The following is a 17,419-nucleotide window of genomic DNA, read 5'->3' on the forward strand; positions in this document are numbered from 1 at the left end:
CACGCTCCTTGTACTGTGACACCTCATGCCAGTATGACCTCCCCGTTCTCGTGGGCTGACACTGCCCTGCCTCTCCCTATGCTTGGATGCCCTCTTAACCCCTCTTTGGTTTTGACACTGCACAAGGCTACTCCTCCATATGAATGTTCTTGTGATGCTTGGGACAACCTGCCATGTGTCATCGCTCCTCACCCCCAATTTGGGTATATTCCTCACCCCAGTAGGCTTCTGACATTCCATACGAAACAGCTCTTCTTTGTGGACACACTCCTAATCCTGATTATGCTCTACCCACCCTGTACCCCTCCCTATACCAAATTGCTTCCCCTCCTACATGGATGCCTTCCTCCTAATGGTCATTCCAGCACTGTGCTCTGATAGCTCTCCTGTGCAGGTGTCTTTTTCACCCTACTTGGGCTCTGATTGCCTGTTCTAGGCCAACACTTTTCCCTCCCATGTTTTGCCCTACCTTACAGCTTTAGGACCAAATTGTTCAGAAAGGCAAGGGAAGGGCAGTTTTGTTTTTATAAGTTGATAGGAAAGGAATCATATTGTATGTGTTCTCCTATGACTTTTTTTTCCAGCTCAGTATTATATTTTTGAGATTCATCCATGTTGATGTGTGTAGCTATTTTAATTTATTGTCATTACTGTACTATATTCCATTATATGAAAATAATAATATATCCATTCCATTTTTATTGTTAATCGTCCACATTTATATTTGTTTACATGGGTATATAGCTATGGTCCAGTAATAAACATAAATCTCATGGCTTGGAATAATAAGTATTTTATGTGGGTACATGTGTGGCTTTGTTAATTTAGCTGGGCTCATTCATCTCTAGAGAAGCTGTGATCTAAGCTGCAGATCAGGAAGTCTAAGTCTGTTCCTTGTCTCTTACGCTTCTTAAATACTCAGCTTACCCGGTCAAGTTCTCAAGGGCAGAGGTGCTAGCAGGCAGGTCTGACTGAGCAAGTATTTATATGCTTGTGTTACTCTGCCAGCATCGTATTGACCAGAGCATGTCACATGGCCAAGTCCTGCTTATTACACTGTTTATTGAAAAAACCCTCCTTTATTCACCAAATTGCTGTAGTACCTTTTTGTAAACAAGATGTCTGAATCTGTTCTGGACACTCCAGTCTATTTCAGTGGTCTATTTGTCTTTTCTTTTGCAAACTCCACATTGTTTTAATTATTGTTGCTTAATAATAAGTTCCTATATTTTTTCTGCTTACTTTATCAGTTACCAAGAGAATTTTCCTAAGATCTGTAGCTATGATTGTGAATTTTGTCTCTTTTTCCTTTCAGTTCTGTCACTATTGCATTACATGTGTTGAAGCTTATATATTTTGGGCCAAAGAAAAAGAAAATTATTTTTTTCTGATAAATTGACCATTTTGGCACTATGAAATGTCCCTCTTAATCTCTGATGATAATTTTTGAGTTGAAGTCTACTTTGCCTAATACTAATATAGTCACACCAGACACCAGCTTACTTATAATTAGTGTTTGCATGGTATATCTTTTTCCATCCTTTTAATTTCAACTTATCGTATGTTTATCTGTTTATATTTAATTATCTAGGTTTTGTTTCATATCTAGGCTTATAGTGTTGTTGTTAGCTCTGTTTTTTTAATGTTTCTATATATATATAAAGGTATCTCTTGTAAATACTTATTTGAGTTTTGCTTTTATATTTAAGCTAACAGTCTTTATTGATTTATGTTTTGTGTTTTTGATTTTTGTTTTGCTTTTAGCTGTGGTTTTCTGAGTGCTTTCTGTGTGTTGAGTGTTCTTTAAGTCATTTCACTTGCATTATTCCTAATTGTCAAAAGCACCCTAGAGGAGAGGGAAGAAGAGATATGATGTGGGCACATTTTCAGGATTTGGAGTTGTTCTGGGTGGTGCTGCAGGGACAGATGCTGGACATTTTGTGTCCTGGGGGGGCGTGTAAACTACAATGTAGACCACTGTCCATAGGGTGCACAGTGCTCCAAAATGTATTCACCAGGTGCAGTGAATGTGCCACGATGATGGAAGAGGTTGTTGATGTGGGAGGAGTGGGGTGAGGGGGTGGGGGGGTATATGGGGATCTCATTTTTTTAATGTAACATTTAAAAGAAAAGAAAAAATAATAATTTTTTAAAAAAGCACCCTAGACCGCTAGTATCAGAAGACTGATTATCATAATAATAGAAGTATATGTTTGAAATGGTACCTTGGAATGTTATTCTGTAACCCAAATTCCTTTAAAATGAAAACAGAACAAGCTAAAATGTGGAAAATGGAAAAGGGATTTATTATTTTGATCAAAGCTTATTTGTTTCTTTGTATGGAAATAAAATATTTTAACTTAATCCTTGGTGTCTAGAGAAATAATTATGACATTTTCAATGACAAGAAATCACTTGGACTTTTTTTTGTTTGAATGACTGGAATATTTTTAAAACTTTGGCTAGCCAATCATGTTTATTAATTTATGATTAATCAGACTTTTTTGTTTGTTTTTGTGTCTGTTTCTGGTTTAAGCCAAAAGCTTTATTATTCAGTTCCTTTGGCTTCAGTAAGACATTTCATGCATTATACTGTTTCTCCTACCATATTTTAAATTTTTATTTTAAACCAAAATAGGAAAAAGTGTCAACAAGAAGAGAGAAGCAGGATAAAAAAAGACATTAAGTCAAAAATAGATTTTACCAAATGTTTTTAGTCTTTTATTTTCAGTCTTTTATTCTTATATCATGACTTTAAATTATATAGTTTAAAGTAATGTGGATGAGATGAGAAACTCCCTTCATTTTTACACACAAGCATAAAAGTAGTGTAGGGAGAGAAAGAGAAATTAGCCCAAAGTTGGGAAGGAGAAGGGTGGAGAGGGATGGAGAATAAATTCAAATGTATTCCCAGTCTTCTCCTGAGAACTATAATTTCATTCCCTTTATTTCTGATGAGTGAAAACTGTTTCTCTCACCCCTTCTATTTTTACCTTTTTTCCCTTCTGAGGAGAGGCGTGGCAATAGTCAGAGGTAGTATTTGGAGTAGGAAAGAGAGCAGAAGAGAATCTCTTTACATGTAGCATCCTGTCCTCCTACTGTGACCACAATACCTTAATGCCAGAATTCCACAAGATGGAAAGCCTTATTGAAGAATCTACTTGATTTAAATGAACCAAACACTATATAAATAAATCAATTCAAATCAAACTATTATTGTTTAGTGTCTTTTTCTTAAGTGCTTACTTACCCTATTAAATTCAACTTGAATATACCAAGTATATATTTCTAAGAGAAATCAGAATATTATTGATATTCATTTCCTCAATTGCAGTATTTTGATATATGATATATACTCTTGTAGCCACTGAAACACTTTGAGAAGACATGTTTTTTCAAGTTTCTAGATCCCATTCAGTCTTTGTTTTTTGTGTTTTTTTAGGCGTTATTTTTAATTAGAATGTTTGGTCCACTTTTTCCATTGTTATACACTGAAGTAGTTGGGTTTTAGGCTACTGTCTTGTCTTTTTATTTTTTATAGTGATTATCACAGGCATTTTAAAATTTTTACTGTCTGCTTTAAATTAGAGCTTTTACCATTTCATTGAATATCCTAAGAACCTTATAACAAGTTTCAGTCCATTACTCTTTTTCCATCTTTTATGTTGTTTTTGTCAACAAATATTACCTCTAGCCACTTTTTTATAGCCTCCAAGATATTACTTTGATGTTTTTAAATAGTCAATATTTACTTAAAATTGCTCATTTGTATTACTGTTTCTGGTGCTTTTTGTTTTCATTTCCATGTGTCCATCTAGAATTCATTTTGCTTTAGCCTGAAGAGCTCCCTTAAGCAGCTCTTTCATTGTGGTTGTGCTAGTGATGAACTCTCTTGGCTTTTTGTGTGTCTGAACACATCTTCATTTTGAAGGATATTTTTACTAGGTTTAGAGTTCTAGGTTGTCAGTTTCTTTTCCAACAGCTTTTAAAATTTTTTTAAATTATATTTCCTCTCCATCAGCTCTTTAAGGAGGCCAATATGTGGTCTTCCAACTTCCATCCTTTCCATTGAAAATCCTGCCATTGCTCTTTTGTTTTTTAAATGTTATATGTCTTTCTCTTGTTGCTTTAAAAGTTTTCTTGTTTCATTGTTTTTCAGCAGTTTAACTGTGATGTGTCTAGATTTAGTTATCTTTGTATTTATTCAACTTTGAATTTGCTGACTTTCTTGGATCTGCAGTTTATGTCTTTTGTCAGTTTTAGAAATTTCTTAGCCAGTATTGAAGATTTGTATCCCATCCTCTTTGTCTTTACCATCTGAGACTCCAATTACATGCATGTTAGATGTTTCACTATATGTAAATATATATATATATATATATTTATGTATTTCTTTTTAAACATACCAGGGTTTGTACCCAGGACCTCATACAGCAAAGCAGGTACTCAATCACTAGGCTATACCCACTCCTTATATATATTTTATATTATTTTCTGATCTTTCTATCATATTTCTTTCTGCTTCAATGTCTTTTTTTTTTTTTTTTTAATTGCCCTGTCTTCTGGTTCAATTATCTTCTATTTTGTTGGGTCTAATCTGCCTTTAAATTCTTAATTTCAGTTATACTGTGTTTGATAATCTAGTGCTTTCTGTTGTTTTTCAGATCTGATAAAATTCATCATTTTCTTTTTTTTATTTTAACTTATTTTGAAATAATTTCAAACCTACAGGATTGTTGTAAAAATAATACAAATCCCATGCAGAGAATTCTAGTATACTGTAACCCATATACCCGGATCCACCAGTTTTAACATTTTTCTACCTTTGCCCTTCCTCCCTTCTTCCCTTCCTCCTTCCTATGGAATAAATGGGAATAAGTTCAACTGTATATTTTGTGTGAAAAATGAGACTTCCATACAATATGATCAGATTTTTTATAAATCACAATGTGTGAATATATTTAGGCAGAGCAAAACTATGAGTTAGATTAACAGTGGTTTTTCTCTGTATTAGATTTTCTGTATTTTCTATGTTGAATATATCTTGCATAATAAGTTTAAAAACACTTTTTTAAGAATTGCCTTATCTTTTGATGTTAATCTGCTACCTAATACATAATGAATATTATTAATTTAATCAATCTAAGTCTTGTAATTTTTTATGCCATGTGAATTTGTCGTTCCTATTCATTTCTACTTCCACCGCTGTAGTCTTTCCTAGTCCTGTGTCAGTGCAGACCTGGATTATAGAAATCACCTCTTAGTTATACCTGTCACTGGTATCTCCTCCTAATCCATTTAGTAGGTCATCTCCAAGCTTGAAATTCCAAACACAAGTTGTATCAGTCACAGGGAATCACTTCAGGTAAGCACCTTTGGTTATAATGTGCATAAAAAGAGACTGTGTCTTCCAAGGGACTAGGATAGCAACCAGAAAACATTCAGCAACCAAGGCAGCCGCTGTCTTTCTCTGTTTGGAACCACAGGATTTTAAGAACAGGGATACAGACCTGCTTAAGGCCCTTTAAAGGGACTGACCAGAGTTGTGTCCCAAATCCAGATTCCCATTAGAGATGAGCTGAATGACTCAACTGGGGTCAGGTTTTCACACCTTGCCCAGCAAACATTGACCATGAGGTCGGAGTCTCCTGTTCACTGGACTGTTCATCAAGTGCTTGTGACATTAGATATGCAGAGAAAGGAGCATGGAAGAATCGGTCAACTGTAAACAACATATTAACTTCAGAATTCCAGTACTGAACTCTTCTGCTGGATATAAGGAAGCCTGTGGTTTTGGTCTTGTTCACTGTATAAAGTGCATGTCCCCTTCCTCCCAGCATTTGCTCTCTACTCTGCTAAGCCTGCTGCCTCCTTGCTCCATGTGCATAGTTTGTCCACCCCCATCATTGCTTGTCGCTCACCTGAAATAACTTCATTTCTCTAGCCTTTCCAAATCTTACCTGTCTTTCAAGACCCCACTCAAGTCCTGTGACCTCCGTAAATGTTCACCCAGTTCCTCTATTTTTTTCCTTTTTAAATTTATAGTCATTGACATAGGCTTTAGCCTTTAGTTACCCAGTTTTTGTTACCTAAATAAATACATAGGATCATGCCTGAGATGTGTTTGGTAACCCTCAGGCATAATAGAGTGACACATAGTGAATCTTTGTGAATTGATTGAATGGGAGACTTCATTGGCCTTAGTAGTGTGCTGCATTTTGTCAATTCTGAGTTCAGTGGTTTTTCACAGTTTAGCGTCTCTGAGATGGAGATGTGCCCTATAATCCCTTATTGGTCATGTAGCAGTCATGACATAAATGTCTTTGCCTTAGCATCTGCCTTAGAACATTCAGAACATTTGTTTTGCATGAAAGAACACTGAAGACAGTGGTAGTGGAGCACTTAGAAATTCTGCATTACCAGCACACCCAGTGGTAGAGAGGATGGGAATTTTTTTTTAAAGATTTATTTTATTTCTCACTGCACCCTCTCCCCCACAGTGTCTGCTCTCTCTGTCCATTCACTGTGTTCTTCTGTGTCTACTTATATTCTCATTAGGCAGCTCAAGGAACCGATCCTGGGACCTTCTGGAGTGGGAGAGAGGCAGTTACTCTCTTGTGCCACCTCAGCTCCCTGTTCCCTCCTGTGTCTTCTTTTCTCTCCTCTGTGTCTCTTACTGAGGCATCTTGCTGTGCAACTCTCCGTGTCAGCATGCACTCCTGCACAGGGCGGCTTTCTTGCACAGGGTGGCATTCCCACGCAGGGTGGCTCTCCCATGCAGGGCAGCATTCCAATGTGGGCCAGCATTCCCATGTGGACCTGCACTCTGTGTGGGCCAGCTTCCCGCGTGGGCCAGCCTGCCCTCACCAGGAGGCCCTGGGCATTGAACCCTGGACCTCCTATGCGGTAGATGGGAGCCTAATTGGTTGAGCCACATCCGTTTCCTGGGGATGGATATTATGTGGAAAATGCAAAATTGATGACTAAAGCAAAAGTGATTCAGGGCTTTAGATAGATCATATGGTATGTGAATATTTCTCAGTAAAACTGCTTAACAAGTAAATAATTGTGCAAGAATAATCAAATAGCAGCTCTGTATAGCAGGGGAAACAGATGTTGAGAGGTGAAGAATTTTCTTGTTTGCCTTTTTTTTTGTTTATTATTATTGAAATAATGAAAATGCTATAATAATTATTGAAGTGATTATACCACATACCTTTGATTGTGTACTTTGGATAAATTGTATACTTTATTAATATGTATCAGTAAAACTGACTTGTTTTAAAAAAAATGATTCAGGGGAGCAGATGTAGCTCAAGTGGTTGAGCGCCTGCTTCCCATGTATATGGCCCCAGGTTCAATCCCCTGTACCTCCTAAAAACAAGCAAACATACAAATGGGAAAAAAGAAACAACTCTCTTTGGGGAGTGGATATAGCTCAGCTTTTGAGCACCTCCTTTCGCATGTACAAGGTCCTGAGTTCAATCCCTGATACCTCCTTTAAAAAAAAAAAAGTGATTCAGATACTGGTGGGAAAGTAAAATGGTGTGGCAACTGTGTAAAACAGTTTGGCGATTCCTCAGAAAGTTAAATATAGAATTACATATGACCTGGCAATCCCACTTCTAGATATATACCTGTATTAGCCAAGGGGTACTGATGCAAAATACCAGAAATTGGTTGGTTTTTATAAAGGGTATTTATTTGGGGAAGGAGCTTACAGATACTAGGCCATAAAGCATAAGATACTTCCCTCACCAAAGTCTGTTTTCACGTGTTGGAGCAAGATGGCTGCCGATATCTGCCAGGGTTCAGGCTTCCTGGGTTCCTCCCTTCCAGGGTCTTGCTTCTCTCTGGCTTCAGGGTTCCTCGCATCCTGGGGCTCCAGTTTCAGCATCAAACTCCAACATCAAAAACTCTCAACTCTCTCCTTTGCCATGCCTTTTATCTGTGAGTCCCCACTGGCACAAGAGGTTTACATGATTACTTAATTAAGCAAACCTCTGAATCCAATATAATCTAATATGCCCGAGAAAAAGATCAGTGTACAAACATAACCCAGTATTCCTTTTTGGAATTCATCAGTAATATCAAACTGCTCCAGTACCCAAAAGAACTGAGAGCAGAGACTCCAACAGATATTTGCACACTAAAATTCATAGTAGCATTATTCACGGTTGCCAAAAGATGGGAGCAACCCAAGTGTTCCATCACCAGATGAATGGATTAAAAAATATATGGTATACACATAAAATAGAATATTATTTGGTTGTGAAGAAGAATGAATTCTGATACATGTGACATGGATGAACCTTGAAGGCATCATGTTGAGTGAAATAAGCCAGGCACAGATGACCGAATACTGTATGATCTCACTTATATGAAATAGGCAGAATATGTCAGCTCATAGTGTCAGAATCTAGAATACAGATTCCCAGGAGCCTGGTGGAGATAGGGAATGAGGAGTTAATGTTTAATTGGTACAGTGTTTCTCTTTGGGGTGATGGAATATTTGGCAGTGGATAAAGGCAGTGGAGACACAACTTTGTGAAAGTAACACCACTGATTGGTATATTTGAAAAGGGATAAAATGGGAAATTTTAGATTGTATGTGTTACCACCAAAACCAAAAAACTAACCATAAAACTGTACAACACAGAGTGAACCCAATTTAAACCTAATGTAAACAAGTGGGCTAAATTTAATAGCATAATTATAATGCCATTGTTTCATCAATGAAACAATGTATCACACTAAAGCAAGATGTTAATAGGGAGAACTGTGGGGGTAGGGTAGGGTAAATGGGAACTCTGTATTTTCTACATGATTTTTCTGTACACCTTCAACTGCTCTCAGTTTTTTAAGTGATTGAAAGGATTGGAGGGAAACGGACTTGGCCCAGTGGTTAGGGCGTCCGTCTACCAAATGGGAGGTCTGGGGTTCAAACCCCGGGCCTCCTTGACCCGTGTGGAGCTGGCCCATGCGCAGTGCTGATGTGCGCAAGGAGTCCCCTGCCACACAGGGGTGTCCCCCGCGTAGGGGAGCCCCATGCGCAAGGAGTGCGCCCCGTAAGGAGAGCCGCCCAGCGTGAAAGGAAGTGCAGCCTGCCCAGGAATGGTGCTGCCCACACTTCCCGTGCCGCTGACAACAGAAACGGACAAAGAAACAAGACGCAGCAAATAGACACAGACAACATGTCAGGGGAGGGGGGGAATTAAATAAATAAATAAATCTTTAAAAAAAGAGAAAGAAAGAAAGGATTGGAGTCTGAATAATGTTATGAAAATTTGGTAATAACACTAATTTCATTCTACTTATATTTTCCATTTTATGGAATCACATGAGTATATTTATGCCTAAAGTAAGTGTAAAACTGTTCTTTCATTAAATATAAAGAAAAAGTTCTAGATGGTAAAATACTTTGTCATAATTTGGCAGTGTTTTGTGATACATAAAGTAATGATGCATGTTAAAATCATTGGCCATCTTAGTTTCAGTGAACTGCATGTGTGCTCTCTCTCATTCACACTTTTAGTAAATAAATTTATATATAAATTTAGGTTGGAAATGGATGTGGCTCAGCCAGTTGGGCTCCCGTCTACCATATAGGAGGTCCAGGGTTTGATGCCCAGGGCCTGCTGGTGAGGGCAAGCTGGCCCACACGGTGAGCTGGCCCACACGGAGTGCCAGCCCGCACAGGAACGCTGCCCTGCGCAGGAGTGCCAGCCAGCATGGAGAGCAGGCAGAGCAAGATGATGCAACAAGTGACATAGAGGACAGAAAATAAGATGTAGCGGAACAGGGGAGCTGAGGTGGCGCCAGAGAATAATTGCCCCTCTCCACTCTGGAAGGTTCCAGGATCAGTTCCTGGAACCACCTAATGAGAATACAACAAACACAGAAGAACACAGCGAATGGACACAGGGAGCAGACAATGGAGGGAATGAGGGGCGGGGCGTGGGGGAGAAATAAAAATAAATCTTAAAAAATAATAAATTTAGGTGAGCATAACTATAGTACCTTCAAGGTTACAATGACTATATTAAATGATAGTGAATAACACTGTTGTTATACCAACCAAAATATTCCATCTGCACTGAGATTAAGGATTACCAAAAAAAAAAAAAAAAAAAAACACCCGAAATTGCTATACTTAAAAATTTTCCTAACTGGCTGTGAAGCACAACCGGGCCTGGTGTTTAAGAGATACAACCTGTGTCTATGTAGATCCATCAGTTGTCCATTTCTGATCAGTGCAGTGCTGGGTATATGGACATGAGTTTCATGTTACAGAAAATTTAAGACATAGGCAAAAGCAAAGAATTTAGGAAACCTCCATCTGTCCATCACTCAGCTCCCTCTGAGTTAATTTTAAGTAAATCTCAGACTTCATATACTTTCATTTGTAAATATTTCAGTATATGTCTAAAAGGTAAGGACGCTTTAAAAATGTAATCATAAAACTCTAACACCTAAAGTTAACAGTAATTCTTTACTCTCATCAAATACCTAGGGGTCAGGCTTTTAAAGACAGCCCAGAGGATCAGTTCTATTGTATCATAGTTTCATTTCTCTGTGTATTACATAGCCAGATACTTACTACCTCAAGTTATTATTATTATTTGCTGTTTTACAGGATAAGCCACATCAAAGACTTCATCGAAAGATACCAAGGATCTCAAAGAAGTCCTCCCTTTTTTCTGGCCACAGCTCTTCCTTTCCTCAAATTGCTAGATGAATCACTCACTCTGGAAGAAGCAGATTTACAGAATGCTGTAATCATTCAAAGACTCCACAAAACAGCTGAACCTTTTAGAGGACTTTCATAGCATTCATTTTTGATAGACTAAGAGGAAAACATGCGGAGAAATGGTTGTAAATAGTCATGCAAACCAAGTAGAGGGAAAGGAAAAAGTCAGATTCACTGGACTTTTGATTCAAGTACTACTTAGCTCTCTCCCAATGAAATTTCTCGAATAAGTACAACTTAGCAAAGTAAAATATGACTGTAAACTGTATCCAATGTACTTTTTCCAAAAGACTGCTCAGAGAGAAAAATGTGCTTAATTTCAGCTACCAATGAATCAATGTAAGGTAAACTATAATAACTATCATTTAGAATCTTAATATGGTATACATTCACAGTATCCTTCTCATTCAAAGCCATATCTATTACTTTCCCAAATAGCAGTGATGTATTAACATGTTAGCTGTTTCAGATTAAAAAGGTGGCAGTAAATTTAAAATTACACATTGCAGGTTAAGAGTATCAATAATTATTTTACAACACAGATACAATCAGAGGGTTAGATGATACTCTTTACCACAGCTAAACCTAAACCTCTCCATGTTCTCAATCTTCATTATCTAAAGGCAGGGTATTCTCAAATATTAATTTGCCAATAGTGTCTATGATGTATTTTCATATAAGAATAAAATTTTGTAGTTTAGTATAATTCAATATTATTCTGCCTCACCTTTCTACATTTTCTAAATAATTTTTAAAAATTCTTTTCTCCCCACGAACACCAGCTCATCCCTTTTCTATTTTATTTTCTGTGGAAAAGGATGCTTACATTTGCTGTTAGCCATCCATTTGCCACCACTTAGAGGCTAATGTGTCTGTTGCCACATTACTAATTAATGACCATTTTAAAAATTGCATCATGTAAAGTATGGTTTCCATTTCATGCATCAGAATCAACCCATGTATATGTTAAAGGATTATTTATTACATTCTGATGTCATCCAGGAAAACATACTTTGTTTCTTAGACGTTTTTTCTTTTTGCTCATTTTTGGTTTGTTTCTTAGACTTTTAACTATAAAACCAGTTAGACTTCAGTATTTTGCTGTCAGATCAAATTAAATTGCTTGAGAATTACAAGTTTAAGAAGCCTTTTTGCAGGTGGCCTCTTAAATCAGATTTGAGTTAAAGTATACATTCAGTGTGCTGAAGAGCTCGGAGCCCAGGCCTGAGAACAGCAGTGTTCATGGGGCGCTGGGTGAACCCACTAAAGCAGTTCTCAAACTTATTGTCTCAAGACCTTTTGTTTTTGTGGGTTATATCCATCAATATTCTATCAGATTAAAACTGTTTAAAATTTAATCATTCAGAATAGTAGACACTTATATGTTAACATTTTAATGAAAAAATAACTTTTCCAAAATATGAAAAGATGTTAAAAATGGCATTGCCTTACAGTTTGGAAAATAGCTTTCTTGTCTGACTTAAGACATAAATTCTCGTATCTGCTTCACTTCAGTCTGCTGCAATATCACACATCATTAGTTTCTGGCAAATGCCACTGCATACTCAGAGTGAAGAAAGCAGATAGCATCTTAGTGTGATAATGAAATAGTTCCCGACCTCATCGGCCCCCTGCCGGGATCTCCAGACCCGAGACCACACTCGGAGAACCAGTGTTATAAAACATCCGTTCTCAAGCCTTAGCATAAGAATCACTTGGGAAGTTTTTCAAAAATTCCTGTTCCTGCCGTCTGCCACACACATTCATATTGATTAGATCTGGTATGGATCCCAGATCTCAGCATTTTTAATCTCGTGATTTTTAGGTATGTGATTAAAGAACCCTTCTTTGGTAAATGCTGCATTAAGCTTACATCTTGACGGAATGAAATCTCTCTTCACCATGGGCAGTGGAGGACTCTCCACTGAAAAGGGGCTGCTAGACTTCTAAATTTTGATCTTCATCCCGCCCCCCTTGCCCCCAGTAGTTTGCTCTGACTGTTCACCTTTAACTATGAATAACAACCCTTGTGCTTTATCTCCAGTAGCACAGCTGAGACAAGGCTGGAACATTTAATGTTTTTATCAAAAACTCAGGAATAGCAAAAGGGAAATACACATATAAAACTAGATGACCTGGCTTATAAGATTTATCTTCTGTTTGTAGTCCATTTTAAGAATGCTTCCTTTCCTAGCTCCCAACCTTCCACATGGCAGAAGGCCATCTTTTTATTGGGGAGAGAGAACAAAAGAGCCATTTAGTCCTTTAGAAATGAACAGGTACATAATAGAAAATCAATATTTATTGTCAGTAACATTTACAGCAGTCTTAGTGCCCTCTCTGTAGTAAAATAAAAATTGTTTTATTTTTTAAAAAGATGAGGGAAGGATAAAATCAATTTACTATCTTTCAGATCTAGAAAATAAGATTGTTAATGCACAGGACTCTTAAGAAAATGTTTCAGAGGCCTGTCGTGTGGCATTTTAAATTTCATTTGCATAATTATCAATACATAACTCCTTATCTCCATATATTCTACATAGGGGCCTCTCAGTGGAAATGTTCTACATGTGCATATAGAAAAGCCTCCTTTGTGAATTTTTTGGTTTATAATTAGAAGGTAAATTTTGAGGTTTTCTTGCGTGTGTCTTTATAGGGACCCCAAAGAGGTCTCTGTAAGACCTGCCATCAGCAATAATCTTCAGTTTTGTAACTGAAAACTTTTATTAATGTGAATTGTATTCTCAGAAGTTTTCTAGAATGAGAATCATCCACTAGCTTTTTGCCTGAAAGTTAAAAAGTTGTAAACCTAGTAAAAAAAAAAGATAGGTATTTACTGTTTGTAATACTCAAAGCAGGTTGACTTTGAAAAACAAACTGAAATGTACCAAGAGAAAACTTGAAAATAAGGGGAAGTGGACTTGCCCAGTGGTTAGGGCGTTGTGTACCACATGGGAGGTCAGCAATTCAAACCCTGGGCCTCCTTGACCCGTGTGGAGCTGGCTTGTGCGCAGTGCTGATGCGCCCAAGGAGTGTTGTGCCACGCAGACGCAGGGGTGCCCCCCGTGTAGGGGAGCCCATGCACAAGGAGTGCACCCCGTAAGGAGAGCTGCCCAGCGCGAAAGAAAGTCCAGGCTGCCCAGGAATGCTGCTGCACACACAGAGAGCTGACACAAGATGATGCAACAAAAAGAAACACAGATTCCCATGTCGCTGACAACAACAGAAGCGGACAAAGAAGAAGACACAGCAAATAGACACGGAGAACAGACAACGGGGGGAAGGGGAGAGAGAGAAATAAATCTTAAAAAAGTAAGAATTTTTGTTTTGGATAACAATTTGATCTAAGCAGTTGTCTCAAAACTCATCGTACAATTTCCCAAAAGTCATTGCTAGGGCAAAAATCTAATTTCAGAGATTCTAATTAAATTACTATGCATAAACAGTTATAAAAGTAATCTTATTTTATATACCTCATTCAATGTGCTTTTCATTAATTTTAGTGTTGAAAGTATGTTTGCATCTGTATCAGTGCCTTAAAAGTATTTTGAAAGCAATCTTTTGTTGATGGTTAAAGAACTCTTAAGGATGAAATACTATTCATTAAAAGGACTTGTGAAATAATTTACATGTTTGTTATAAAATAGTTACATGTGGATGCATATGTCATTTTTATTTGGCAACATCATAACGTTTGAGAATCAACTGATATTTATTAGGTGCCTTCTGTGTGCCAGGTACTAACCAGTGTTATTTTTGTTGAATACTCAAATGTACAAATTTAATATTTTTAATACTATGTCAGTGGTTATGTTTATTTTTTTGGTCATCCTTGGTGTCCTGAGTTGAACAAGTATGAAGACTCCTTTGTAAGGTTTACTCTTTTGTTTTCCCCTTAAGATCAAACGATTTAATTTAAAAATTGCTCATCACACTAAATCCTCAAATATAAGTAATTTATTCAATAGTGGCTAATAGTTCTTTGTCATTTGTTTTAAAAGTATATTTTTGCTTAAGTAACTCATTTATTATAGAAAATTATAAAATACAGATATGCTGAAGTGATTTATAAATTACTTATTCTACCATTCAAAGATAACCACTATTAACATTTTGGTGGTGGTAGGAATGAGGTGGTGCAACTGACAGGGAAACTCTCCACATCAAAGGTCCCCAGGATGGAATCCCAGTGAATCCTTGAAGAGAAAAGAGACAAAAAGAGAAATAGATACAGAAGATCACACAGCAAAAACAGCAGGGTGGAAAGATGGAGGGAAGGGGAGGGGGGAGGGGGAGAAAAGGAAAAAAAAATTTTTAATTAAAACATTTTCATGTACATTCTTTCAGATTTCTTTTAGTATATGAGTCTTTTAAATAAAAGGCATGCTTCTTGGTTATTGTAATAGTTCTACTTTATTGATTAAAATCTAACCTTATTTGTTTTTTATTAGAAATTGGAGTAGGAGCGTATCCTTAAAATAGCTAAAATAATAGCTATTAGGAGAATGCCTTTTTACCTTGCTGTGGGGGAAAAAAACAGGCTCCTTTCAAAATTAAAATGTTATACACAGCAAAGTACAAGTTTTGGGAATAAACTTTCTAAACGAGCTAAAAGAGTATATAAAATATTTATGTAAATAATGTCCAAAGAAACTTCAGCTTGAATTTCTGTTTAGTTTCCAAGGATTTAAATATTTAACACATGATTTATCTGAGGGCTGTCAGGGAAGCAGAAAGGACCCATTTTGTAGATTAAGGAATTGAGGCAAAAAAAAAAGTGGACCACCTGCTTTTGATTGGGTAATGTATCTGTTAGGATTAGACTCTGCTGTAACAGAAAATTCTAACAGTCACTAACAAAAACTGTATTTCCTTTGCAAAAGTTCAGAGGGAAGGGAAGCAGTTGTGGCTCAACTGATAAGCATCTGCCTACCATACGGAGGGTCCAGGGTTCAATGCCCAGGGCCCCCTGACCCATGTGGTGAGCTGGCCCACGCACAGTGCTGCTGCAATCAAGGAGTGCTGCGCTACACGGGGTGCGTAGGGGTGCCCCACATGCAAGGAGTGTGCCCCTCAGAGAGAGCCACCCAGGAGTGGCGCTGCACACATGGAGAGCTGGCACGGCAAGATGATGCAACAAAGAGACAAATTCCCAGTGCTGCCTGACAAGAATGCAAGCGGACACAGAAGAACACACAGCAAATGGACACAGAGAGCAGACAACTGGGGGCGCGGCGGGAAAGGGGAGAGAAATAAGTAAAATAAATCTTTAAAAAAATAAAGTTTAGAGGAAGGAGAAGCAGATGTGGCTCAAGCCATCAAGCTCCCGCCTACCACATGGGAGGTCCTGGGTTCGAAGTTTTCCAGTGCCTCCTGGAGAAGACAAGCAAGACAGCAAGCTGGTGTGCTGCGCAGGTGCAGTGAGCTGATGCAACAAAGATACACAACAAAGCAGGGAGCAGAGAAGATGAGCAGACACAGCATACAGTGCATGGACATAGCAGACAGCACGCACAAATGAGGCCAGGGCAGGTAAATAAAATCTTTAAAAAGTCCAGAGGGAAACGGTTCATAGTTGGTAGACCAGCTTCATAAAATGACAAGTCTTTAATATTCCATTTTATGTGTTTCTGTCCTTTTGTTTATTCATCAGTGGATGAACAGTTGTTTCCATCTTTTGGTAATCATGAATTATGCTAGTGTGAGCATTCATGTACAAGGTTCTGTTGGATATTTACCTAGGAGTTGATCATATGGTAACTATGTTTAACTTTATGAGGAAATGCCAAACTGTTCACAAAAGCACCTGTACCAGGTTACATTTCCACCAGTGACGTATGGGGGTTCTGATTTCTCCACATCCTTGCCGACATTTGTTACTGTCTTTTTTATTATAGCCATCCCAGTGGCTGTGAAGTGGTATCTCCATCTTCTTTGCAGAAATGCCCATGCAAATTCTTTGCCCATTTTTTAAAAATTGGATTGTCCATTGAATTGTGAGAATTCTCCCTATGAATGGATACAAGTCCTTTATCAGATGTATGATTTGCAACTATTTTCTCTCATTCTGTGGGTTCTTTTCATTTTCATGGTGGTGTCCTTTGGAGGACTAAGGTTTTTAATTTTGTTGAAATCCAATTTATTTTTTTTCTTTTGTCACCTGTGCTTGTGGTGTCCTAAGAAACCATTGTCTAATTCAAGGTTACCAGGATTTGCTCCTGTCTTTTCCTCTGAGTTTTACAGTTTTAGCTCTTACATTTGGGTTTCTGATCTATTTTGGGTTAATACTTGTGTATGGTGTGACCCGTTAAAGGACCTTTCTGGGGAATCGCACGCACCAGTGGTGTTTGCATTCAGCTTTCATTCACTAAGGCTGGAAATTAGCAGCCTGAAAGCCTGATCAGCCATAATCTTAGTGAGGCAAGTCCATTCTCTCGCTCCGTTTAAAACACGCTCATCTACAACTTCCCCCGCGGTGACTTAGCCGAGCTGTCCGCTGCCCCACGCGCACGCGGAGACCTAGCCGGGAGCGGGGCCCCGGGGCCCTGCCGGCCTGTGCCCCCGGGAGGCAAGCCCCCTCCGGGGCCCCTGCGTTTCCGCGCGGGCAGCGCCCGGGGCCCGAGGACGCGGAGGGACCCGCCCCGCGCCGCGCCCCGTCGGGCCGGGCTC

At 38.2% G+C, this 17,419-nt stretch overlaps 1 protein-coding gene across 3 annotated transcripts in view; it reads left to right on the forward strand.

Moving 5' to 3' along the window:
- The window catches only part of UBXN2A (UBX domain protein 2A), a 77,955-nt gene extending 63,235 nt beyond the window's left edge, over positions 1-14,720 (forward strand). For all 3 annotated transcript variants that reach the window (XM_058287684.2, XM_058287683.1, XM_058287682.2), the window contains exon 7: positions 10,637-14,720. In XM_058287684.2, coding sequence (XP_058143667.1) covers positions 10,637-10,829 — 193 coding nt within the window. In that variant the 3' untranslated portion in view covers positions 10,830-14,720. The remainder of the gene's footprint in view (positions 1-10,636) is intronic.
- The last annotated feature ends 2,699 nt before the right edge of the window (positions 14,721-17,419 follow it).

This window comes from Dasypus novemcinctus, chromosome 25 (assembly GCF_030445035.2).
Source record: "Dasypus novemcinctus isolate mDasNov1 chromosome 25, mDasNov1.1.hap2, whole genome shotgun sequence".
NCBI classification, from domain to species: Eukaryota; Metazoa; Chordata; class Mammalia; order Cingulata; family Dasypodidae; genus Dasypus; species Dasypus novemcinctus.